The 26,907-nt window shown below is 48.9% G+C and overlaps 1 protein-coding gene across 2 annotated transcripts in view; it reads right to left on the bottom strand.

Moving 5' to 3' along the window:
• The window catches only part of GNAO1 (G protein subunit alpha o1), a 167,034-nt gene that overhangs the window by 69,980 nt on the left and 70,147 nt on the right, over window positions 1–26,907 (bottom strand). For both annotated transcript variants that reach the window (XM_005591961.3, XM_005591962.4), the window contains exon 3: window positions 16,314–16,455. In XM_005591961.3, the coding sequence (XP_005592018.1) occupies window positions 16,314–16,455 (142 nt within the window). The remainder of the gene's footprint in view (window positions 1–16,313; window positions 16,456–26,907) is intronic.

Below are 26,907 nucleotides of genomic sequence, written 5' to 3'. Positions count from 1 at the left end.
ATTTATTGTGCACTTTATTTCTATTATTATTACATTGTAATATATAATGAAATAATTATACAACTCACCATGATGTAGAATCAGTGGGAGCCCTAAGCTTGTTTTCCTGCAACTAGACAGTCCCATCTGGGGGTGATGGGAGACAGTGACAGATCATCAGGCATTAGATTCTCATAAAGAGCACACAACCTAGAACCCTCGCATGCACAGTTCACAACAGGGTTCACGCTCCTATGAGAATCTAATGCCTGCTGATCTGACAGGAGGCGGAGCTCAGGCAGTAATGTGAGCAATGGGGAGTGGCTGTAAATGCAGATGAAGGTTCGCTCACTGGCCCACTGCTCACCTCCCACTGTGTGGCCCAGTTCCTAACAGGCCATGGAGCAGTACTGGTCTGTGGCCCAGGGGTTGTGGACCCCTGGGTTAAAAGCACACACTCTGGAACTGAATTGCTTGGGTTTGAGCTCAGCTGCACCACTTATGAGTGGTGTGACCTTGGGCTAGTCCCCTCCGTGAACTTCATTTTCTCACGTGTAGAATGAAAATAATAATAGAACCTACATATCAATCAGAGTCCTGGCAAGAAACACGGTGCCCTCCAAGGTGCAAGAGAAGAGGATCAAATGGGTTGACATGAGGAATGTGCTGGCCACGGTGCAGGCACACAGAGGTGCCAGTGCTGCCCTTTCCTGTCACTCCTGGAGGGAAGTGGAGTGCAAGTGAGGGTCTTAGAGTGACAACCTGAACCACTCTAATTGATGGATGGCAAAAAAGAGGGCCCAGCCCCAAACCTGGGTGCTTCATTCTCAGTGACAGGCTGATCTGCTCCCCAGCGGGCTGGATGCTGTGGGGCAAATCTGGCAGCAGGAGAAGCGGAAGACAGCAGCCCTGCCCTCTGACTGTTTGGGGGGCCAGATGCCGATGGGTGCATGGGACAGGAACCCTGGAGCAGCAAAGGCAGACCTGGAGCAGTTTCTGGAAACTGGGAGGTGGTTCTTGCTTTCAGTGGGGACAGGCGAGAGGCACACAGGTGGGAAAATCCCTGGCCTAGAACACAGGAAACCTGGTTCTCTTCCCAGCTCTGCTGTCACCTGGTAGGACGATCTCAGCCCAGTCCCACACTATGCCTCCGTGTCCCCTCTGTGAGAGGAACGACCTGAGAGCAACAAGTTCCAGACAGTGGTTACATAACTTAATAGAATTACTCAAAACAAACAAACAAACAAAAAAATGCTTGTGAAGCCCTGGGTGGGATGTGTGTCGACAGATATGCCTACTGTAGGACTCCACTGAGTGCCTTCGATACTGTAATGCTGTGGTTTCCCGAGAGGACATATGGTCTGTCTTCCCAGATTTACTCACGGAGAGCTCTGGCCACCGTATCCTGGGCTAGAAGAGCATCAGTGATTCTTCCAGCACAAAAGTGCATGTTCACAGCAAAGTGCTTACCTAGGAAGCGGCCTGTGGCAGTTAAGCTCTCGCAGGGCTGCCACCGACAACAAGGGATGGGGACACACAATGAAGGGACGCATTGGGCAGTCGGCGAAGCCTCCCTGGGGAGGTGGGGTAGTGCCGGACACAGCAACAGCAAAGGCTCCTTGGAAGGCTGCGCAGCCCCGGTGTAGTCCACCAGGAGCTGCCCAGCAAGACGGGGATTCCCGTCGTATGAAGAGAAGCTCGCCCCTCTGTGGCCGGGGCAGACGGGGTTAAGATTTTGATGTTCTGGGTCAGGGATAATCACTGGGCCATGGATAAAAAGTAAATCTGATATGTCATAACCAGGTCTAGTGAGGGGACTTCCAATCACCCCTGTGGAACACTGCTTGGCACCAGCTCTTCCCTCAACTCAGACAGCTCTTGGCCTACACTATGGAGACCTCCTACAATCCAGCCACCCTTCTGCAAAAGACAGCCGTCCATTACTCCTACTCCCTTTGCTGCTGGCTGGAAGGGACGGCTGGAGTGGCATCATAGACCTGCAATGGACACAGAGACCCCATGTGTGACAGAGCAACATGGCAGAGGGCTCAACCCTGTGTCACATCTGGGCTGCTCAGGCAATGCATTTCTGTCTTAGTCACGTCACTGTTATTTTGGGGGGTCTTTGTCACAGTAGATGAGCCTGTATCCTGACTGATACACACTAGTATTATTGTCATTTTACAGATAAAGAAACTGAGGTTTAGGATCATTAAGGAACCGGCCTGAGATCACAAAGCTAAACAACGGGGAGCCTGTCTGCCGCCAAAGCCTGTGCTCTTTACTGCATCACACAGAGCTTCACGTCAAAAATGTGCACTGTGGTTCTCCGTGAGAAGACACAATAGTCTGTGACCTTATCATCAGGCTTCTTAACTCCGGCAGAGTATAACTCTCGGACTTGGTCCTGGGGAGGGAAATATCTGGGAGTCAAGGACTTAAGCATTCAAGTCCATAACCACAGACTAAAAACAGTGATGAAGCCCCGGCCTGGACTGTGCCTCAGCAGGTGCTCTTGCCTGAAGGACGGTGCCCAGGGAGCCAGCCTGGGCCTGGAGAGCTGCCCTTCCTCTCCTTGGACAGTAATCATCAGGGGAACCAGCTGGTCTAGGCACCAGGCAGGGAGTGGGGTTGCCATGACAAGTATAGCAGGAAGGAGGAAGGGAGATAGAAAGCTGGGAAAGAAGTGGGAGGGCCCCCACAGAGCTGGGAAAGCTGGACCTAATTCGACAGGGAGCTATTTCAGGACTGTGCCCTGGGACCTCAGACCAGAGATACTGGGGGAGGGGAGTCTGTTGGTGCTAATGCGCCCAGTCCACATCTGCCCCCAGTCCACATCTGCCCCCAATCCACATCTCCTCAATAAGCTCCTCCTGGGCTGGCTCGGTAGGGAGGAAAGGAGAGCTCTGGCCTGGGTGATGTGAGCTCACCGTCTGGGCCAGGAAACGTCTGTGGATGCCAGTGGTAGTGAAACATTCATGCTGTGTTTGGTGAAGTGCAGTGTATTGCAAGGGTGCCCCATTCAGGGTTACTTTATCATCATAAATATATACCTGATCCCTATTGTACAGATGAGGAAACTAATGCTGGAGTGGGGGTGGAGGGAGTAGAGGTCAGAATACCCAGAAAGGGCTGTGGTCAGGGGCTGCGGGAAGGAAGTGGCCGCTCTCTGGATGCATAGAGTCTGGAGATGATTTCTCCCAGGACTCCCGGTGCAGGGAGGCCAGGACTGCTGTTATGCTCTGGGTCTGGTGGCCCACCTGTGTTGCTTAAGGGCGGTGGACCTCTCTCTGCCCACTCAACAGACACCTGCAGGGTCTGGCATGCTCTGTGCCATGCCACAGGGGCTCCATGTTGGGTGGATGACGGAGACCCAGAGCAATGCCCAACTCTCTCTCTGGACCACCCCTGGATGCCTGCAGGAGCCTCTCAGGCCCTCTCCCTGCTGCCATTCTTGCTGCCCATCTCTCCTTTCTCACCATGGCCACTGCAAGCCTCTCCTAACGGAAGCCATGTCTGCACCTTGCTTAAAACCTGCAGTGGCTTCCTGCTGAGCCAGTAACAAAGCCAAAATTCCTTCCATGGCCTGGAAGCTCTTCTCACCCGAAAGAGCCAGCCCCTGCCTCTTTCTTCCACCTCATCTCCTGCATTGTCCCCACCGACCTCTGGGCTCCAGCCACACTGGCCTTCTCTCAGACCCTTACACTGGGATGGGACTCCCCTGCCTCAGAGCCTCTGCACAGGCTGTTTCACCTGCCTGAAATGTTCTTCCTCCCCACCTCCCCATCTTGTTTGCCCCAACGGTGCCAGTCCCTTCAGCTCTTTGTCAGATACCCTGTTCTCAGCACAGGCTAGGGCAGGCCTGCTGTCAGGACACTCTGCTCTCTGGAATCACTGAGGCTGTCCACCTGCTCGCCAGCTGAGCTCTGGGTAGCAGCACACCTGCTTGCGTCAGTTCACCATGGTGCACACAACACTCAGCACGCTGTTGGCACAGAGAAGGCCACGTCCATATTTCTCAAGTAAATAAACCAGTGAATGAATGAGAAAGTCAGGTGCTGAGGGCATCCAAGGGGAGAAAGAAGACATATCTGGCTGGAGGGGCTGTGGAATGACATTCACAGAGCCATAGGCAGCCCTAATGAAAAGGAACAGAGCAGCAGCTGTTTCAGGAGCATTTACTCTGCACAGGTACTGTGCTGAGTGCACTGCTCACACTGGACACTGGTGCACGGTCTATGCAGCGCCATTTCAGTGTTTCCCAGTCACACAGTGTCTGCCACTCTCCTCCCTCTCTGTGATCTCTTCTGCTCTCTCCTTGTCTCTATTTCTTTGGGTTCCTCTCTCAGGCCATGCTGGGCCCCAAGTCAGAAGCAGCCCTCCTCAGCTCCAATCCTACAAAGCCAGCAAGAGGGCACGCACTGAGGCATACCGTCTTCCAGCCTGGAATCAGAAGGGACAGCTGATTCTGGGAGGGGATGACACCACCTGTTTGACCTGTAGTAGCAAAGAGGCCTTGACACTGACCCTTCGCTCTGGTTCTGAAACAACTGTCACACCCACGTTCCTGTCCTGGCCCTTCACTAACAGGCAGTGAGGTATGGGCAAGAGGAGGGAAATGGCAGTAACTGTTCACTGAACAGTTACTTGGTGCGAGGCACCTTGCTTAGCTGTTAACGTGCATCATTTCTTTTAGTCATAACAACCCTGTGAGTAGGTATTAGTATGATCTCCAGTTTTCAGATGAGGAATCTGAGGGTCAGTGAGCCAGGTGACTAGTGCTAAGTCCACTGGCTGGTGGAGGGCAGGGCCAGGATTCAAAGTCACATCTCTGACTCCTGCTGCCTGCCTTGCCTCCCTGGGCAGCCCTCTGGGGCGGTGCCTCCCCAGCTCTGAAGCGAGGTGTTGACTAGCTCTAAGTCTGTTGCTGGCTGGGGCAGGCTCCTAGGGACCTGACTTCTAGTGGAGGCCTCTTCTGCTACTGGCCCATCTCCCCTCTTCACCTCCCGCTCTTCCCTGGCCCCCTGCTGTGGCCACAGTGGAAAGGCAAGACCATTGGTGAATGGTGGGCTGGGGGCTGTGCACCCATGTGTCCTGCCACATGGGAACCCGGGGGAGAGGCTGCCATGGGAGCAGCAGTGCTGGCTTGCTTCCAAGCTCAGCCATCTCATGGTCCCGCTGCACTGGACTCAGCCTGGCCGGCCCTCCACCCTACGACATGAGTCATCTCCTGCACGGGGCAGCACAGCTGGCAGCCCCAATGAGAAGGAGAGATCTGTGGGCGGCTGGTGGCCTCCCCAGAATCCATTTCCTCCTATTCTATTTCCTTTTTCAGGAGCTTCCGGTATTCCTCTGGGGGATTTATTTTGTCCCAGGAACCCCTCAGCCCCCTTGGTCATGGTGACTGAGTCAAGAAGGGCAATGAGACACACACACACACACACACACACACACACACACACACACACACAGAGGACAGAGACAGAGAGAGAGAGACTTGCAGAACTCGGTGGCTGCTCAGATGCACCTTGCGCTTGCTGATGTCCCAGGATGCACACAAGGTTACGAGTGATGACCTAGCTGCTGGAGCCATTTTCCTGCTTGGTGCAGGAGTGATGCTATGGAGTCGAGGGTGAAAACCATAGAGGGGAGCAGAGTGGAGAGATGGGGGAAGCCAGGGACATCCCCTGAGCTGCTGATCAAGCCCCTACTCCCCACAGGTGTGTCTGAATTTCTGACTCTCTGGGCCTGCGGCTGTTTTGTATTTTATTTTGTTTGAATAAGCCAGTTTGCCAGTGTGACTGTATCTTCCATCACTTGCAACCAAAGTGTCCTAACTTACTCAGAGTGGGGTCTTCAGCAGTGACATAAGACCACTGTTGGTTGCCTGGCAAAGAAGAGGGAACGGAGCAGAGTAAAGCAAAAGCAGATGAGCGTGTGTGCAGGTGTGTGTAGCAGGAGGATGGAAAGTGGCTCTGGTTTTCCTAGGGAAGCCATCTCCATCTCACATGTGTAGGACTGTGACCCCCTACACTCCCAGCAGGGCAGGGGCAGATACCACCTTGGCTGTCCCCACCCTACCTGTGACTCACAGCCTTCCCCACGTGGCGCTGCGGCCACAAACCTAACCCCTTCTCAATCCCTGGCGCCTCTTCCTTCAGCAAACTAAAATCGACCTTACTGGTTTCCCAGGCTCCTACATGGTATATCTGGTGGCCAGAAAGGGACTATACATCAACAAAGGACTCAATTCTGGGGCTTGGACCAAATGAGGTCCCAGACATAGTCAGAAGAGAGACCTCTCACAGTGAAAGCTACAGTGCTCAGCACAGGGCTCTGACTTGAGTCCCATTACAGGACCACATGGCCAGCACTGCAATGTCAATTAATACTTTTACAAATCCTGTAATTATTTTTTTAGGGAGCACAATTTTATTTCACTGCATTTGTGGTAGGCCCAAAGTACTGATTTGTTAAGTAGATGTATTTAAAATACAGCACAATTTTGTGACCTTGTTTTGGGAATTCTTTTTTTTTTTTTTTTTTTTTTTTTGAGACGGAGTTTCACTTTTGTTGCCCAGGCTGGAGTGCAATGGCGTGATCTTGGCTCACCGCAACCTCCGCTTCCCAGGTTCAAGCGATTCTCCTGCCTCAGCCTCCCTAGTAGCTGGGATTACAGGCATGCGCCACCACACCTGGCTAATTTTGTATTTTTAGTAGAGACGGGGTTTCTCCATGTTGCTCAGGCTGGTCTCGAACTCCCGACCTCAGGTGATCCGCCCGCCTCGGCCTCCCAAAGTGCTGGGACTACAGGCGTGAGCCACCACACCTGGCCAGGAATTCTTCAATTTTCAATATTCCAGGAGTCTCAAAATACAGGGCGCTGGCCAGGCAGGCCCCTCTCTGCTGTTGCCTATGGCTCTTAAGGCTGAGGTCTGCTTGGCAGCTGGTTTGCCACCTTGAAACAGGTACCACAAGCCCAAAGGATGCACACACAATGACCCCTCTCCAGAGGGGAGGCTGTCAGTTACCCCTGCATAGCTGCCAGGTGGGGTGGGATGGGGGTAGAAGAGGGGCTGCAATGGGGCGGCTCCTAGACATCCAAGATTGGTGGGGACCTCTTCGGTCCTGATGCCGAGGAATATTTATTTACGTGGTTATAAGATTTTCCCATCATCAGAGCAGAGTAATTAGGGCTTACAGTGGTGGTGGGGGGTGGGGGTGGAGTGTGAGAGAGAGAAAGAACACACAAGTGCAAGGCATCACCGCCTGCAGTTTTCGTTTACTGTTTGTTGAAGTCTTTCAATTAAATTTTCTTTTTAAAATTCCATGCCCTTTTCTACAGGCAATGAACATGTAGAGACTGATGGCAGCCCAGCCTTGAGCATCCACTCAACTCTGCAAGCCACGGAAGAGAAGGCAGGCCAGTCCAGATGAAGGCTAGGTGCTGGCTGGGGCCTCTGCAGGGCCCAACGTGCTGGAGCCCTGGAGGCTGAGTGCCTGCTCCAGGCTGAGCGACTGCTGTGGGAATGCATGAATGGAAGCACACATGGCAAACGCTGTGGAGGGATCAGGATGGCATGGAAAGAAGCGTATTCTGCATCTTTCATCCTTTCCTCCCTGGACACATCTGTTCAGGCATGTGTATCCCTAGTAACAGGCCAGCACTTGACCCGGAAGCACACCCGTTGGATGAATGGAATCACTCAGGCACAGGATTCACTGACCCCTGCTAGCAGTGGGCATGATGAACAAGACTGACCTGTTCTTCCAGACCTGCTGTCTGGCCCCAAGGGTAAGACAACCATGAAGTACAGTGTGCTGCTGGGGGGCAGCTGAGATGGGCTTGGGGGGAGGGCACCACTTTTAGCTAAGGAAACCTAAGACTCTAAGGGGGAGGAGCAGCTAAGAGACATTTCAAAAATCTGACACTTTAGTCCCTCTTCCTTTCCCATATTGAAAACTGCAGTTCCTTTGAGTTGGTTCTTCCTTTTAGACAAGGGTGAGGGAAAGCCACTGATGCTGCCACCCTGGGCCAAAGTACCAGTAGCCAGGTCTCAGGCTCCTTGTGGCAGGGCTTAGATGGTGGATGCCTTCCTTCAAATCAGGAGCTTGCAGCCCGATCCAGCCTTGGATCAGGGAGCAGTGCTGATGCCGCACTAAGCCCTGGAGAGCTAGAATTTCAGAGCTGGGAGAAGTCCTGGAAACCAAGGCATTTACCTTCTCATTCTGGGGCTGGCATCTCTGCTCAAGACTGGGAGCCTCTTGATCTTTGCATCTTTGTACCCACCCCTGCCATCTTGTGCACTTCCCCAGGAGGTAAGCATTTGTAAGTAGTAAGTAATTGAGTGATAAGTATTTATAGAATAATTGATTAACCAACTGAATAAAAGAAAATGAGTCCCCAAATGGGCTGGGTAACTGGAAGCAGCATGCTGAGATGGAAAGAGGACTGAGCAGTGATGCAGGGAGCTGAATGCTCTAGTCCTGGATCTGCCACATATTCCCCTGGGTAAGTCTCTTTCCTGTTTGGGCCAGATGAAACCTATGTTCCATCTGCAAAATGGAGCAGCAGAATGAGATGGGCTTGAATGGAGCAGTTTCAAGCTCTATTCACCTGGCTGGCAAAGGGTCAGGGCAGGGTCTGGGGCTGCTGTAGGTGGACAGCCTCAGCACCCAGCATGGGGTGCATCTACATCCTCTTCCTGGCCTCATGTTTGGGCTATGGGAGTATGAAGGCTTCATCTGTTACACCCTCCAGCCGCCATCAGATCTATCAACTACCACTAAAGTTATCTCTAAGCCCAAGGGGACTCAGGGAGACACAGGCCAGATAGCATCCTTGTTTTCATCTGTTTCAGAATTCATGCAAACCACAAGGTGAACCGCACTGCATTGTAGAGGTGGCACCACGATATTTCCATGATTATTAAAAAACATAGTGTCCTGAGCTCCACTGTGTGACTTAAATGTCAAGATTTCTTTTACCAGAGGAGATCCAATGACATTCTGAAAACTAAGTGTGAAATCTGATTCTGCCTCCCAAAAAGCTACCATTATCTCTAGGGGATACAGCTCCAGTGAAGGCCCCTGGTGGAACAAGAGCATGGGCGGCAATCCCAGCTGGCACCCATCTTTCATTCTGTTTAGGTAGGTGACTGAGATAGAGCAGGGAGCCCCCTGTTAGGGGCATGCTGCCCCCCCACACCCCGAAAAAGCATGGAAAGAGAGAAAAATCTTGAGTCTCTTCAAGGGAAATTCCAGGCACCTAGCTAGCCTTGAGAAGTAAATGAGCAACTTGAGAAGCAAGGAGGTTGTAATAGCTTAAAATAATAGCCACCCAAGTAAGTTAGAGCCACAAGATGTTTGGTTCCCTATGGAAACTAAAGATAACATCTTAACATATGTCCCCGAGTTGTTTTTCAGAAACCTGGACCCCCACCAGATGGAAAATGCCCATTGCAGCCAAGTAGACCTCAGAAGAGCGGGAACTAAGGACGGAACGCTGACCACCGATCTTTCTTCTAAATTTCTTCCTGAGGGGCCTGGAGAGAAACACACCTACAGGCCAGACCTTAACATTCATTTTGGCTGTCCCCAAGGTTTTAGACAAAAGCTCGCTCCTAACCAACTGCAAATCACAGAATCTCTGGATCTACCTATGACCTCAAAGCCCACCCCACAAGACATCCTGCTTTTTTGGGCCAAACCAATGTATAACCTCCACGTATAGGTTTACGGTTTTGCCTGTAGCTTCTGCTTTCCTAAAATGTACCCTTGCCTTTAAAAGCCCTTGCTTGTAGGGCCATTGAGGAAGTGAGGTGTTAAGCATGAGCTGCCTCCTTACTCAGCCCCCTGCAGATAAACGCAGTCTTTTGTCTTGTAAACTTCAGTGTTGGTATTTGGCTTTATGGCACAGCTTGAGTAGACCCAGGCTTGCTAACATGACCTTGGGTGGCCAGTTAAGAACCTTGTGCTTCTGTTTCTAACATGAAAACTGCAGATAAAACCTTGCCCATTCCTCACTAGATTGCTTTGAGTAGAATTCATCAATACTTTATCAAAAACAACGATTGTAGACAAATAATGAGAATAATTGCCAACACACGTTGAGAAGTTGCTATGTGACAGGCACTATCCTATGCATGCTATAGGCATTATCTCATTTACTCTCACAGCAGATATGAACGAGGGAGGTATCAGGATCATTACTATTTTACCGTCCAAAACACTGAGGCTTAGAGAAGTTACATAATTTACCCAGGGCCATATAGTTGGTGGTAGAATTGGGGTTTAAACTTAGTATCCAGTACTTCCTGTGTCGGGCATTGTGCTAGAGGAATAGGATCTATGCTCTGCCCTTAAGGATTTTATAGTTGAGAGAAACAGGTATAGGCACAAATAGTGAGAAAATGAAAACTGGAGTATTTTCAACTGACTAAAGTCTCATACAAGTTCAATGTATGACTGCTACCAGTCCATCTGTTTACAATGTATTTTACATATGCAAGGATGTACACATATACACATGTACATTTTACATATGTTTATATATACACGTGTGTGTATGAGGAACTGTATTAACACAGGCCTGTTCAAAGGCTTTCCCCATCCCCCCACTGGTCCAAGTGAACCTTCTAATCCTGTAATTGTTCAGTTTCTCCTCAACCCTTTCTTCCAGTGTTAGAGTTTAGGCCAGCTCAGCCAGAACAAGGCCCTCTGCTTCTGTGATGCAGATGTAGGCCCTGGGCTAAGGCTAGAGGAAGGAGGAGGGGGAGAGCTTGGCTCAGGTGAAGACAATTTACAAAATAATGAGTTGGGGTGAGGAGGGAGGGAGGAAGAGAGGGAAGGGGAGGAGGAAAAGGAGACTGAGAAGGAGGGAGGAGGACACAGGGAAAGGGAAGAAGCGGGGGGGAAGGGAGATAGGAGGGGAGGGGAAAGGGAGACGAAGAAAAAGGGAGGAGTGAAGGAGCGGCAGAGCCGGAACCCCTTTGGTGGGAGAGAGAGAAGGGGAGAGAGGACCAGCCTTGCTCGCTGGGGTGGAGAAGAGGGTCTCTGAAGAACCCGGGGGAGTAAGGCAGCTCAAGGGAGTGGGGTGGGACAGACGTGGGAGGCAGGAGAGGATGTTTGAGAACAGCAGGGGGAGCTGTCTCTGGTCCCTTTTCATGTTCTTAGAGAGACTCCGGATAAAGGATGGGATTCTTTGAATGATTTGTTTTGCCTGATCATACTGCGTCTATCTAAATGGGACTCTGCTCTGGACCCGGGCCACACAGGTTCTAGTCTTATTAGGCTTCCATGTCTACACTGTATACATATATAATTAGTACTGCATGACGCTGGGCAAGTCACTTAGCCTCTCCATGCCTCATTTTTTTTTAACCTATAAAACAAGGACAACAATAGCACCCACTGCACACGTAGTTGTTAGTATTAAATAATTTAAGCATTAAGGAAAATTTATTAAATAACAGGACAAATAACAGGCCCATCCTTTTCCAATAAAGGCTCTGAAACATAAAAATGGAAAGCCGTTATTATCCTGGAGTCAGTAATTTCCAGAGCTTCAGTTCTCTGAATCTATCCATCTGATATGTGCAGACCTCCCCCACCTGGAAACTCCTTAGGTTTGGAAGGGGACACACCCTCTGTGGTCCGATCCCACCCAGCCTCCTGGCTTTCTGGCTGAGGTTCCACCTTGTGCCCATCCTTTTCCAACAGTCAATTAATCACCAGGCCCCTGTATTTCCTTTGTTGCTATGCATCACTCTGCTGCCTTTCTGACCCCTCACCTAGCCCCTCGCACCTTATTCGTGGTCTGTTGCTGGAGTTTCTTTACCTGCCTCCCCATCTTTAGTCTTCCCTCGCCATCCCCCTCCCCGCCCTGTCCACTCTGCACATGCCATATCGTAATTTCCTAAAATCTCACTTTCATTCCATCCCAGCTCAAAATCTCTTTAACAGGATAAACCCCAAACTCCTTGGCCTACCTTCCAGGGCCCACCAAATCTGGACCTAACTGGACCTTCCAGTTTTCCCACACCTTGCCCAGACCCCAGTCCTCTGTTCTGGCCACTGGCCTCCTCTGCCAGTTAACTCTCCTTTCCCTCATTACCAGCCACTGTTTCTACCATGTTTTTTCCTGGCTTCAAGGGCCTTTGCTCACCTACACCTGTACCTGTCAAACTGTACCTTTGCCTCAGGGACGGTTCCAGCTTCACTCCCACTAAGCAGCTCTTCCTGCCCACCACGTGCAAGGGCTGTGCTCACTCTGCCTGTGAGCTCCATCTTCCCAAGAAGATGACCAGCTCCTTAAAGGCTCCAACTCACATGCCTTTGAATCTTCACACAGGGCTTAGCACCAGCCCTACACATGGTAGGTTCTCAATCAACAGCTGTTCATGTAGTGATAAAGCTACAGGCACTTTGCCTTTTTTTCTGTGAACACTGGGAAAGTTAGAAATGTCATTCCATTAATGGGATGGGTCTTGAAGACCTACTAAGTGCTGAGCACTGTGTTGGCTACTGGAGTGAGGAGGTGATCCAAAGATAAACGACATAGGCCCTGATCAGAAGACCTCCAATGATGAAGGGGTTCTTAGGCTGGGCTCCGCTGGTGGGCCAGGCCCCCCTGAAATTGCATGCAGAATCTCCTAGATGTGTGCTGTGTCCCCTGTTCTGGAAGGAAGGCTCACGGGTTTATGAGCTGCTCAAAGGACTCTGACTACACCTTAGGGCCCACTTCTCTACAGAAAGATGCATAAACAACTGATCTTCATGCTAGTGTGTGAGATAAGAGCTTCATGGAGAAAGCGCTGAGCTGAGTTTCTTCCTCAGGGGAGGAAAAGGTAAGGAGGCTTCATGGACAAGATGAAGCTTAGCGGGCCCTTACTGAGTAGGGCAGTTCCACGGGGAAGAGGGGAAGAGAAGAGGAGTGCACTAGAGGCAGAGAGCACACCCCAGCGAAGGCCCAGAGGCGTGAGAGTGCATGGGGTCCCTGGGAGGGGTCTGTAGTCTGAGGCTGGGGCCTGGGGTGTGGAAACCACAGAAGGATGTAAGGAGGTCCCCGCTGTTTGCTCTGCGCGGAGGTTCTTTCAGGTTCAGGCTCACGCACAGTCACGGGGCTCCAAGTGACTCCACACCAGAGAGGCTGAGGGAAAAACTGGCCAGTCCTCTTTCCCTGGGGGCCAGGACAGGCGATGAGTCCGCTGCCAGGGGAAGTCAGCGACACCTACCTGTTCTAGGGGTTGACACTGAGATACAGCAAGGAAGCTCTTAGGTGCTTTTCTGTGTGGAGAGTGCAAGGCTGGCTGGCCTCGGCAGGTGGTGGGAGTGAGGCTGTCTTCCTCCAGACACCCCCTGATGACTGGTGGTGGGTAGCAGAGGTGAAGAAAACATGAGAGGGAAGGAAGTCTCTTCTGTTGAGACCAAAACATGGATCTGGACTTCTACAGCATAAGGTGGTTTCCCCAGCATCCAAATGGCAGATCCCCTAGATGGAGTGTGGCTGGGGACCCAAGCGAAGAATGTGGGGACCCAGCTCTGGGCTCAGGGCATCTGGACATCAGCAGCTGCCTGGCTGCAGGTAGCTCCAGCTGAACAGAGCTTTATATTCCTCTGCGCCAGGCTCATTCCTCCCTTAGGGCCTGGGTGCTTGTCTGGAACTTTCTGTCCCCTCGTCCTCCCACTCTGAAGTATCTGCTCCTCCCACCCCCAGATCAGGCTCTCACATCACCTTATTTTGTTTTCCTTGCAGCCCTTAGCATTATCTGACATTATGCAGTCACCTACTTGTGGGCTTGTTTGCTGCCTATACTGCTAGATAGGAAGCTCCATGAGAACATGGAAAGGGAAGGATCTTGGCTCTGAGTTGCCCCTACACCAGCAGATACTGCAGCCCTCTCAGGTCTGGTATGTGTCCTTATCGAGAGGACAGAAGTGGTGGCTTCCACTCTCTTCTGCCAGCTCCACAGGCTGCGAATCCACACCAGTCCACTCCCAGGAATGCCTTTTCCAGCTGTCTGGCTTGCTGTGGTCTGGGTCTTGGGTTCACTCCTTTCCTGCTCCTCACAGTTTTAAGAATACAGGAAGGCGGTGCCTGAGTGTCACACCAGACAAGTCTGTGTTGCCCTAGGGATGGGCCAGGTGCTGGCCATGGTGCCACCTGCCATAACGGAACTGGGCTTGGACTCGACTGTGTCCAGTGGACTCTCCAGGGAGTCCTGCTTAGCTCTCAGTCTCTCCTTCCATTGGAACCTTCCCCTCCTTCCTGCTTAAAGGCTGACTACTTGACTGGGAAATTCCACGGAGGAGAAATAGCCAGAGAAGGGACCCTGTTTCCCAGGGGCCTGCAGTACAGTCCTTAACGTATCATAGTCCTAGCGATTCCCAAGCAATCATCTCTCCATTCAGGATAATAAAATGGAAAAAAAAAAAATCCCATGGGAACAATGAATGTTTTCCAAAATGGAAGGAGAAAAGTATTCCAAAGCCACATTGACTTTTCCGGGTTATAATCAGTATAGGAGATTTTCAGGAAAAGCTGGCTGGGAGATGAATACATTTGCTCCTGGAAGATCTCACACACCCTGTGTGTGTGTGTGTGTGTGTGTGTGTGTGTAGGGGGTGTGCCTTTTGCACTGTGTCTGCTCTCTGGCTGAGATTCAGACACCATGCTCCCCACTTAGCCAAAGGGAGAGAGAGAGACCAGAGGCCTGTGGCTTGTACCATGACTGAAGATAAGATGAGGCACTCCCTGCTCTGGGCTGTAATAAAATAAGTTAAATAAAATGAGTCAGTATATGTAAAGTGTTTAGTATGTGCCTGGCAGCCAGTAGGTGCTCAACAAATGGTTGCTGTTTTCATTCCTACTATTGCTATTAAGAAGAACGAAGCAGTGTACATATCTGGGCTAGTTCTAATGATCTGAATAGGTGTTTTCTGAAACCAGACACCATTCCCTGCTGTGCTCATTCCGGTATCCACAGCACCTAGCTCAAAGCCTTGCACATCATCAACCTGCAGTGAATGGACCCATCCACTCCCCCATTCCCTCTTTCCACAGGCCCTGGCTCTGTGACCAAACCCAAAGCCAGTCTTCCAGCGAGAAGTGCTTCCTTTGCAGAATCAACTTCCCAACTTAGCCTCCAGGAGGAGCAGCAGATGGGCCCAGGTGCCCCTGCTAGTGCCCAGTTTCTCCACCTCGGGCTGGCCTCGGACATACCCTCAGTCACCCAATTCCCCAGCACCTGGAGGAGTCAGTGCCTGGCCTGGATGACTCTGCCCCATGGAATTAGGATTTTGTGCATAATATATTAAATTTTACATTTAAAGCTGCCTGTCACAGATGATTTATCAGACACAGAGACAACCAGGACAGTTTTCCTCTGTGAGGAAGATGATTTTTAGCAAAGACAGGATGTGTGTATAATGTACAATCAAATCACACAACAATCAGAGATGAATGCTCAACATCCAGAGGCTCAGATGCAGAGCCCAGGTGCTTGGAGGCTCTACCTGTCCTCTGCCCGCTTCTCCAATCTCCAGGTCCCAGAGGGAGGATCACTGAGATTCAGTCCCAAACAGGGACAAAGAGCTGCTTCTGGATAGAATTCTGAGGCTATTTTCTCCTCTCCCTCTCTCCCTCCCTCCTTTTATTTAGCCTTGCCAGTGTAGCTGTATATAGTTCAGTCTTAACAGTTAATACAAATGTTTGCAAATTAGAGGTTTTTATAGAGTACTTATTCCACTCACCACTTAATAGAAGCCTGGAAACATTACCCCCAAACAGTCCCTGTTCTAGAACACTGACTTTCTACAGGAAGGAGAGCCCTGTAGGTCCTCATACTTCCCTGGGGGAGGAAGAAAACAGCCCTTGGTATAAAAGAGGAAGGATAGTCAGTTCCAATGGCCTTCCCCACTCCACAGCAAGGCAAGGAAAGTTCTTCTAAGGAAGGGAGATGGTGGCCAGGCAAGGCTTGTTTTGTTTAATATATATTTTTTTCTGTTCAAGTTAATTGCCCAAGGACAGGTACTTAGACAGTGTTGTGGCAGCCCCAATTTAAAACTGTCACCAACTCTTCCTCATCTGCAAAATAAATCCGGGAGTTTTGTAGCCCTTGCAACACTCAACTTGCAAAGTTGGGGAGTTTGCTGGGAGTTTGCCAGGGGTGTGGATGCAATGGCTTAGGTTGGTGACTGTGCCACCATATATCTTTCATACATAGCAGAGTCTCTTCTCGTTCATTTAAGCCAGCCCAGCACTATAAAGAGGAGGCAGTGGGGTAACACAGACAGAACCTCTTGTTGCTGCGCTTATGGACTCAGGGGCCTACCTTTCTCTCCTTATCACCATATTCGATGCCCAAAGTGTCCATGGCCCGGACGATGGCTGCCAGGGACTGGATGGTGTTGCTGTAGACAACAGGCTTGTACTGTTTCACGTCTTCTCCGGAGAAGCCATCTTCATGGATGATCCTAGAGAAAAACCACACATACCACACCTGATGAGAGCATTGTCCTCATCAACACAGAGAGCACAGGCATGAGAAGCAATGGCTGGCTGTGGGCCAGGTCCAGCTGGGTTGCCGAGTTACTGAGTTGCTACATTAATGTCATAAAATCTAAAGGGAAAAGCTACTTAAATTACTTAAAAACAGAATCTTGGAAAAAAGAAATGCAGTCTTTTCACATTCCCTACATAATGAAAGAAAAATCCGTCAATGAGGTGCTGATAATACTTGAAAACACTTAGAACAGGAAGGGCATACATTAAGCACTCAATATATGTTTAAGCAAAGCTCAGGGTCCCAACTTAGGTTTACACACAGAGGCATATTGTTGAAAATCCCTGGAAAAAGTCTGCAAATGGATGATGCATTTTTCTTTCACAGAAAACTCACAGCTTTTAATGAAGGTAAAATGATTCACTTAAGAGGAACAAATAACCATCTTTATCTTTGACAACAGAAAAGTCAATAAAAGGGTTTGCCTACTTTCTCGTCCTTGGCTAGGATTTAACCACATACCGCCCTCGTTCTGGTGGATCTGAACAGGGACAAAGAGGACATAAAGGAGAAGTCACAACTTTCAGAGGCCACGTGGCACTGCCTGCTAGCCACTCAACATTGTGCTCACTGCTGACAAGGATCCGGGCAGGAGAGAAAACTAGAAGGAGGGGCTCATGCCAAAACCACAAGAATCCTCTTCTAAATAAAGTAATCCAGAAAGAGCAAACGAATTTTAAGATTAACATCCCACATTTGTCCTCCCCCAATGAACTATGTAAACTCTTCTGTGGTCACATTTTCAGTCCCAGATAGAACACTACTTGTGACACGTTCATGCACCAATATAATAACTGAGACCTCCTTTCTACTATACCACAGCTCCTTCCCATTCCTTCGTTACCTTCATGCAGGAGAAAATGGCTCAAAATTCTTCTTTTTTTTAAAAAAAACAACAACAACAGTTTTATTGAGATATAATTCATATACCATACACTCCACCCATTTAAAGTATACAATTCAATGGTTTTTAGTATTTCACAAGGTTGGTCAATCATCACCACAATCTAATTTTGGAACATTTCAATCTCCCCAAAAGGAACTTTGTATCCATTAGCAGTTACTCTCCATGCCCTGCCCCTACCCTAAGCAACCACTGATGTACATTTTGTTTCTATAAATTTGTCTATTCTGGACAGTTCATATAAATGGAACTATACAATGTATGGTCTTTTGTGACTAGTTTCTTTCACTTAACACGATGTTTTCAAGATTCATTCACAATGTAGCATGTATCAGTAGCTCATTCCTTTTTATTACTGAATAGTATTCCACTGTAGGGATGTACCACATTTTATTTACCCAGTCATCAGTTGATGGACAATAATGATTCCTGCTGCAAAATTCCACTTGGTGCTGGTTTGTGGGTCTTCACTCTGAGATTCTCTAAAAAGCAGATCAGAATGACCCTATCAACTCTCTGTCCACTTTTATTATTCCTAAGTCCAGTTTTGTAAAAGTATCTTGAGGGAGTACATAACCAGTGCAGGCCCCTGGTACACCACCCCAGAGAGATCTCAAAGGGATCTTTCCTAGCTCCCACTGTAAACAACTAGAAAACCAGACAAAATATATGAAACAAGCATTTTCAGACACTGGAGAATAGACAGTGCAGGACTGTGATCCCTGAGAGAAGGGAGACCGAGGAGGGGAGTCCTATGATGGCCTGGGCGTCCGCCTTTAGGTGTTTACTAGACCACAGTGCAGGAGGTTACCCAGGCAGAACACAGCCATTTCACTGAGCTGAAGAGAAAAAGTGAGTTCAGGAAAGCTGAGGTAGCTGGAAGGGCAGCGTGCCAGAGGGGAGAAAACTGCAAAGAGAGAGCACTTCAGATGCTTCAGACAGCGCATAGGGGTCCCCCTGGAGTCTGTGGCTGGATAGGGTGAGGTTCCACAGTTGGTCAAGGAACAATTACTAAAGAAAGAACAAGCATCAGGTTGCTTATCAGTTGAACGCTTCCCAGAGCTCATTCAAGGCTAGGAGATATTCAAGTTCCAAACAGCCAGAGTGAAGAGTCCTTGTTGAACGCCTGGGGCACTCAGCAGAGATGCCAGAAGGCTCATGCCATAGCAACAGGGCTGAACTAGCTCCAGAGTAAAGGCTGCTTTAGACCTGCCCTCACGAAGCTTAAAAACAAACTTAAAAAAAAAATCAAGCTGATCTACAAGTAACTTAACTACCTGGAGAATAAAGTCAAACAGTCTTTAAATGAGAACAACAAAATCTAGACATTCAACAATACAATATTCATAATATCAGCATCACACAAAAAATTTCTGAATATGCAAAGAAGCAGGAAAGCATGACCCATAACTAGGAGAAAATACAGTCAACAGAAGCAGACCCAGGAGTGACAGAGATCATGGAATTCACAATAAGAATTTTAAAACATCTATTTTAAATATTTCTAAGAAATTGAAGGAAATTAGGAACATATGAGGAAAGAAATGGAAGACGTAAAAAAGAACAAAAGGAATATAAAATGATGAAAATATAGTATCTAAAATAAAAATTTCACTGGATGGGATTAACAGCAGATTAGACATACAGAAGATGAGTGAACTTGAAAACATGGCAATAGAAACTATCTAAATTGAAACAGAGGGAAGAAGCTGAAAAATGTATTATGATGTTTATAACATACATAGAAATAAAACTTCAACAATAGCACAAAGGATGGGAGGGATAAAATGAAAGTATAGTCTATACTGTAGAAAGATTCTTATAAGTAAAAAAAGTAGTATTAATATATTATTACTTGAAAGTAAAGTGTAATAAGTCAAGATACACATTGTAAACTCTAGCGTAAATACTAAAAAACAGAAAAGAAAGGCAACTGGTACTTAGATTCTCCTAAGAGAGTGGGGCCCTCTGGGTGACCTGAGTGGTGCAGGCAGGATTTGCTAGTCCCCATGGCATGACATGCTTCCCCAGAAGCCACTGCATTGAGTTTCTCATGCTTCATTTGGGATCAGCAGACCCTACCACTCTCCTGGGAATGCTCTCTAGACCTTTGGCTGACTCTGGGACCTCCCTCAACCTATTTCACACCTATTGATATCATTAATCTTCATACACACTTGATCAGGTGGAAAGGGTGGGATTTTATTATAACTATTTGACAGAAGAGGAAACTGAGGCTGAAAGAAAATAAGTAATTGCCCCAATGTCTCCCAGCAGGTAAGAGCCTGGGCCAAGAACAGGACACAGGTCTCCAAGCTCACAGTCCTTTCTATCACACCTCAATTCATGGACTGAAAATACTGCTGGCAGGTCTCAATCTGTTGCCTGGGTTGTCCCAAGATAAAGAAGCTTCATTTGCAGTTTGCAGAAATGTTGCAATTTGGAGGAAATTGCTCAAATCATGATTAGCCCTATAAGTTGTTCAAACTGGCTTATATTAGGTTAAAAATAGGCTTCCTGTTTCAGAGTAGAATTTTATATCCCCTTCTACTACAATGTAATAAGTACTTTAAGACTAGAAAATTTGGACCATACATACAGAACAAGAAGAATTTTTTTTTTTTTTTTTTTAAGACAGAGTCTCACTCTGTCACCCAGGCTGGAATGTAGTGGTGGGATCTCGGCTCACTGCAAGCTCCGCCTCCCGGGTTCAGGCCATTCTCCTGCCTCAGCCTCCTGAGTAGTTGGGAATACAGGCGCCCGCCACCATGCCCAATTAATTTTTTGTATTTTTAGTAGAGATGGGGTTTCACCAACAAGAAATATTATTCATACTCCCACCACTCAGAAAAACACTGAATTTTTAAATGTTAAGTCTTCTCCCTAGCTTTTTTTTAATGCCACATTCCTCTTCTTTTTTTCTTTCTAGCATTGATTTGAGGCAAATATACTTAAATGTATCAAATAAGACCCTCTTTATTTTCTATTTCCCCACACCATTCTAGAAAGGCAGAGTAGAGCAGTGGTTAGAGGTTGGGCACTGAATAGGATGAGCTGTGTGTCCCTGGTAAACAATTTAATTGCCTTGGTTTCCTCATAAGCAAAGAGTTGTGAGGAATAAATGTAAAAGTACCTATCATATAGTAAGTATAAAACAAATGGTAGCTATTAGTATTTTCTGCCGGACGCAGTGGCTCATGCCTGTAATCCCAGTACTTTTGGAGGCCGAGGCAGGCAGATCACGAGGTCAGGAGTTCGAGACCAGCCTGGCTAATATGGTGAAACCCTGTCTCTACTGAAAAATACAAAAATTAGCCGGATGTGGTGGTGGACACCTGTAGTCCCAGCTACTCGGGAGGTTGAGGCAGAAGAATCGCGGCAACCTGGGAGGTGGAGGTAGCAGTGAGCCAAGATCACGCCACTGCACTTCAGCCTGGGTGACAGAGCGAGACTCTGTCTCAACCAAAAAAAAGTAATAGTATTTTCATTCTAAAGTTAAAATCTGGCAAGTATAATGTCTTTCATTTGTAGTATAAAATAAGCAGAATAATTGCAGCTCCCGTTTGAGGGTTTACCCTCTGTGCTAAGTGCTTTACATGTGTCATTTCATTTAACCTTCAAAACAATTCCAGGAGATAAATTATCTCCTCTTTACAGATGAGGAAACTGAGGCTCAGGTAGGTTAGGCCACTTACTTGACATACAGCTGGTAAATGGCACATGCTGAAAGGCAGGTCTGCTCCTTCTGCCCTGAGTCCCTATCTCCAGGAGAATCCAGAGATTTCACCCACAAAACAAGCACTGGAACTTGCCCTGTTGTATCTGCCCAATGTTCTGGCAAGGAAAGGAGGCCTCTGGGTTGGAGTTGGAGATACAGCCCTGGAGAGTTCAGTCTAATGTGACAGCCCAGGTCTGAGTCGTGGAGGTGACAAGGCCAGGATTTGGAAATCAGGAGCGAGGCTCCAGGAGATACCTTAGCAACAGCCAGTGGCATCTCACATTGCAGCAGCCCCAGGTGGGCTGTTCATCTACATAGCTGAGCGATAGAGTGCAGAATCAAGTCCCAGAAACATCATTTGAGTCCCTGGGTCCAACCATGCCTGAAGCCCACCCAAAACTTTTGAGTGATATGAGCCAAATAATTCCCTCTCAATTTTGCATAAGCTAACTTCATTTGGGTTTCTGCCACTTAGAACCAACAGAGACATGACTAAAAGGTACATGTTTTATACCTTGATAACAATAATAATCAGAGATCATCTCCCAGAAGACTTGTTTACTAATTTTTAGTTTTTAAAATTAAAGCACCACATCTCACTTATCTCTGCTCTCTTCTCATATCTCCTGGCATAGGGCTGAGCTCCAGACAGTGCTCAGATAAGGTGAGACATAACTACATGATTCAGGAGTACACAGATGCCCCACACCTGTCCCTCTCCAAAGCACTCACTAAAGGAGGCAGATGTGTGTGTGTGTGTGTGTGTGTTGTGTGTGTGTGTGTGTCAGGGTGGGGACCTACTAGATTTCTTATGACTGCAAAGCCAGGACATCAAAGGGAGATCCAGCTAGATTCTGCATTGATGCCCACCAAAAATTCAGGGACTCTGAGGGGTGTTCCAGGCCACCAAACCAGAAGCACCATGAGGAACAGGAGGTCTGAACAGCCAAGGGCTGACTGTGGAGTGTTTGACTTTGGACAGAAACCGCCAGCTGGACTCTGGAAACCTGGCAACGCTGCTGAGAGGAGATCTCACGTGGATACGGCGAGAGACAGAGGGTGGCAACCCAGCCCGCCTGCGCGAGTCTGAGCTTTCTGGGAAGAGGCAACCAAGGAGAAACCCTGGTTCTCCCCGCACCTCCATTTCTCTCTCTGCTGCCTTAGGGACCCTGCAGGAGGCCTGGACTTGGGCTCCCTTTGCTTTCTGCTTCCCCCTTGCAGTGCAGGACTGCACTTAGCTGCAGTGAGACTCCCCAGGCACGCTGACCTTATATGGTCACAGAACCACAGGCTTGGGAGCTGGAAGGGACCTTGGAGGCTCATCTGGCCCAGCAGCCATTCTCCTTCTCTGAATCATAGACTCCTCTGAGAGTGTGACAAATGTCCCGACACATACGGTTTCCCCCCCAACTTCTGGAGGTTCACAAACTCAGAGGCCCTAGGCTGCTGGGACACATGGCTTTTCACTCCATCTCCAGCTAGATTAAATGCTCCTCGTCTGCTCCCTTTATCAGTGCTCTGGCCCCCGCCCTGGGACTGGACTGCTGCTCCTCCTCCATCACAATCCCTTTAATGATCTACAGGAAGCAGGGGCTTCTAGAGCCAGACTCTCTAGCTGTGAGACTGGGCGCTTCTGTTTCCACATCTGTTCCTGGGAGATGGGCATGGTAACAGAGCTGGTTCCTGGTTGGGATCAAAAGAATGAATCCATGTAGAGTGCCCAGCACAGTTGGCAGTCAATCAGTGTTAGCTATTATTATTGTTGCCATACTTGGTACAAGGGACAGGGGAGAATATGCAGTCAGTCAGGTGTCCTGCATCTATCCTCTTGAGGAAGAGGATGGGAAGTGGGTCTATGGGGAGGGAAGGCTGGGAGGACCACTGCTTGTCAGGAGAAGGAGGAGCAGCAGCAGTAGCAGCGGCAGCAGCAGCAGCAGCAGCAAGGGTTAACAAGCCACAGTGGAGAAAAGAAGAAGGGCGGCAGAGGGGGTTTCTCTGGACTAAAGCAGAGAATCTGCTCATTTACCATTTACCAAATGAACACGTTGGGAGTGGTTGTGGGATGAGAAGGTGGATTTCCTGATTTTGAGGCTGTCTTAACGTGTCACAAAATGTGTTTCTGAACGCTGACGGAGAGCTGTGCTGTGGCTGCCTGGATCAGGGTCAGGGCCCAGTGCTTCACTCCCATGCCCAGCACCAGTGGTTTCCAGCCATCAGGGAGACCTTGGCAGTAATGGGACATGGCCCCTGGAGCCATCTGCCTCCCCAGTGGAGGTAGGGACGGACCTGTCTGGCCTCACATGACACATTTTTAATCAAACAACTGTCAGATGCCAGTGAGGGAGGAAGCCACATTCCAGGAATTGAAGGCTCCACAGAACCTACGAGACCAGGATCTGGACAGGATGGTAAAGTGAAAATGCTGGTTACAGTGTGTGTCCTGTGCAGCTGTTTTCAAAAAACTGTTTGTGGGTGGGGGCAGGAGGTAGGGTGTGGTATGGAGGGAGAAGGAAGGAGAGGGAGATGTTACGTGAGGATATGTAACAAGATGTATTAATAATCACTTTCGGGTGGTGGCATTCAGTGATTTTTAAAAATTTTTCTTCTTTGTATGTTTTATGTTTAAAAATGTGTACTTGTTATATGGAAGAAAAACAAGTCATTTCCAATGAGAGTGACAGACACTTCATGTTTAACCTACTAGGGACCATTTTCACCTAGAGAGAATACTTGAGTGAAAGGGGTAGAGTCATTAACCACACAAATCTCCTGGAGTGACACATCTGGGATCAGCCTGCTGGAAGGTCTCTTCCGACTTCAAAGCCTCTGAGGCCTGGTCCCTGCCTTCCAGAGCCTCTCAATCTAGATGGTAAGATAAGGCTAGTGCCAAGAAATGAAAATTAACAACAAAAAAGTGGCATCTGCCAAGGGCCAGTTGAAGGATACGTGTGTTAGATGTGCTGGCTGCCACCTGAAAGCCACTCCCTTCTCATGAAGAGTTCCTTTCCCTGCCTCCTTTGCAGCGAAGACTGGCCAAAGAAATGGTTCTGCTTAGAGCCCACACAGAAAGAGTCATTTTCCAGATGGGAAACTGTGACGTGGAGAGGAAGAGATGTGCCTATAGGCACATTTAGTTTGTGGCAGAGCAGGGACAAAACCCCCAGAGGCCTTTCCATTGTGCTACAGGCCTCTTACCTCCCTTGGTGCTCCCCTGGGAAAGGGGAGGTGATGGGTGACCCCAGGTGAGAAAAACATCTAATCAAATGCAAAATGGAAAGATGTTTTTACCTTCTGTCTCAAAAGATCCAGCTCCCAATAATTTAGAGGCTTTCCTGTAGGGGTGGGGGACAGGGGTGTATTCTGTAAGCATCTCTATTCATTGATTCCCTAATTGATTTTTCATATATTATTTGCATACCTACTAGGTGCCGGCCACCATATCACAGGCTGGGAAAAAAGCGACAGACACAATCCCTGCCCTTGTGGAGTTTGCATTCTAATAGGGAAGAATGATATGGAAGAAGTAATGTCACAAATGGTTCTATAAATCACAATGGGAATAAGGGGAAAATATGACCTGAAGGAGCACCTACAGTACAGGTGCACGGTGGAGGGCAGGACCGGCCTCTCAGGAAACAGCAGTGACCATGGAGCAGGTGCTGGCTGGACAGACAAGGTAGGGAAATCCAGACAAGAGGGGAGCACCAGCGCTTGGAGACAACACTGTGTGGTCCCTTCGCGCCTCCCAGAGCCCCCCTGGCCCACAGAGTGCTCAGGGAATGTGTGAAATGGATGAAGGCAGCTCACGTGCTGGTCGGTGGGACCGGAAGCCAGAGACCCCAGTCAGTAGGGCTTCCCTGGAGCTGGCACTGGCACGGGTCTGCTGTTCCCTCCTGAAGGAGGCTTCCATTGACTCAAGGAGAAGGTATGAACAGCAAGCTGAATCAATGGGGGAAATGTCATCAACATCGCCTGGTTGAGAGGCACTGGCAGGCACTGGCAGCATACCTACTTGGAGGTGGGCTCAGCAGAGGGCAGGCACCCCAGGGGGAGGGGGAGAGAGGGCCCCCCCTGGACCCTCCTCCCTCTTCTTCTCCCTGTTGGAGCTCCCACTAACTCTGCTCTTGTATTTCCTTTCCCTGGAATGTGGTCTTGTGGCCAGTGGTGTTGGACCCGCAGGAGGGACCTGGCTTCCTGACTCAGGGGATACCATGAAGAGTGAGGACTAAGCGGAGTGGTCTGCAGTGGTCCGGAGGGCACATGGTGTGGGCGTGGTGGTGTCTGGGGACTGGGAGGGCTGTCTAGGAAGTGCAGCAGCCCAAATCCCCTAGAGGACACCACTCATTCCTTTGTTTATTCATTCCCTCCATGAATATGCATATACTGAGCACCTGTTAAGAGTGGGGCACACCCTGAGTCTCCTATTCACTGACAGTCAGACTGTGGGCAAGTCCTCAGCCTCCCTAAGTGTAGGTCTCTCCCTTGCAAAACGGGGACAACGATTTGGCCCTTCACAGGGTCACTGGCGGTATTAATGTACGGGGAAGGCCTGGCTCTCAGTGGGGCCCAATACTGTCAGCTGCTAATATTATTTAAAAGTCTCAGGCAATTCAGTGCCAAAGCAGGGCTAGACCACAAGTCTTGTTTCCCAAGCCACAGGCCCTCCTTCCACCTGGTGCAGCAGTGCCTTGACCCAACTGAATGGGGTGTGGTGGGCCAGACAGTATTCACGTTTTGAACGAGGGGTTCAGAGGGACCACTAGTTGGGCAGAGGTAAGATGTGTATGTTTTGCAAAGCAATTATTCTGGGCCTTAATTTCTGATTTCCCAGAATTCCAGGAGCACAGAGGCCCCTGATGGGAGGTCAGAAGCTCTGCTCTTTTCCAGGCATAAAGGCTGCTTCCTTGACTGGCAGAGCTCAGCCATCCCTGAAATTACAGCCTCCTTCAACCCCTCACTGACGGCATCCTCCTCTTCTCACCCAACAGAACTGACTGCTATGTACCAGGTGCAGTTCACACAGCACCCAGGAGACTGGCGAACAGGACAGACAGAGGACCTGACTTCAGAGGACTCACAGTTCAATAGGGGAAGACATAAAGAAGTAAACAAATGATTATAGAGTAATAAACACAAAACTAGTAGTTAGTGGGGGAGGGTAGAGTTAAGAGCCACGAGGTGGCATGAAGCTGAGGCCTCAGTGATGAGGAGTGGGCCTTGCATATTGGTGAGGAAGAACACGCCAGGCAGAGAGAGCAGCAAGTGCAAAGACCCCGGGGCACCTTTAGTGTTCTAATGGCGAGGAGCCAGCAGGACTTGAATCTAGTGAGTGACAGGGAAAGGGGGGGGATGAGGCCAGAGGAGCAGCAGGGACCAGTGCTATGGCAAACGTACTACTTAAAATTTTTTCTCAGCTACACATTAAAACGCTCACCTGTTTAAAAAAACACATTCGTCCCCAAACCATCTTGCCTCCCACCAGTGGTTCTGCTCTAATTGTGGATCATTTTTAAATGGCAGCTTTCCCCCCTCTTTCCCTGACTTCTCCAGCCCTGACTGAAAGGCCTGTTCTTGGAACACTTATAGATTACAGCCCACACAGCTAAGCAAAAAAAGAAGAAAAAAATATCAGCCACCATCCCACCAGCTGGAGGGAACCACCGTCCACATGTTGGGGTATATTTCAGTCCTTTTACCTGGGAGTCCGCACAAGTATTATTTTCCCTGAAATGGAATCACGC

Source organism: Macaca fascicularis, chromosome 20 (assembly GCF_037993035.2).
Source record: "Macaca fascicularis isolate 582-1 chromosome 20, T2T-MFA8v1.1".
Classification (NCBI taxonomy): domain Eukaryota; kingdom Metazoa; phylum Chordata; class Mammalia; order Primates; family Cercopithecidae; genus Macaca; species Macaca fascicularis.
The sequence above is the reverse complement of the archived record's forward strand: the minus strand, read 5'-3'. Positions and strand labels throughout refer to the sequence as shown.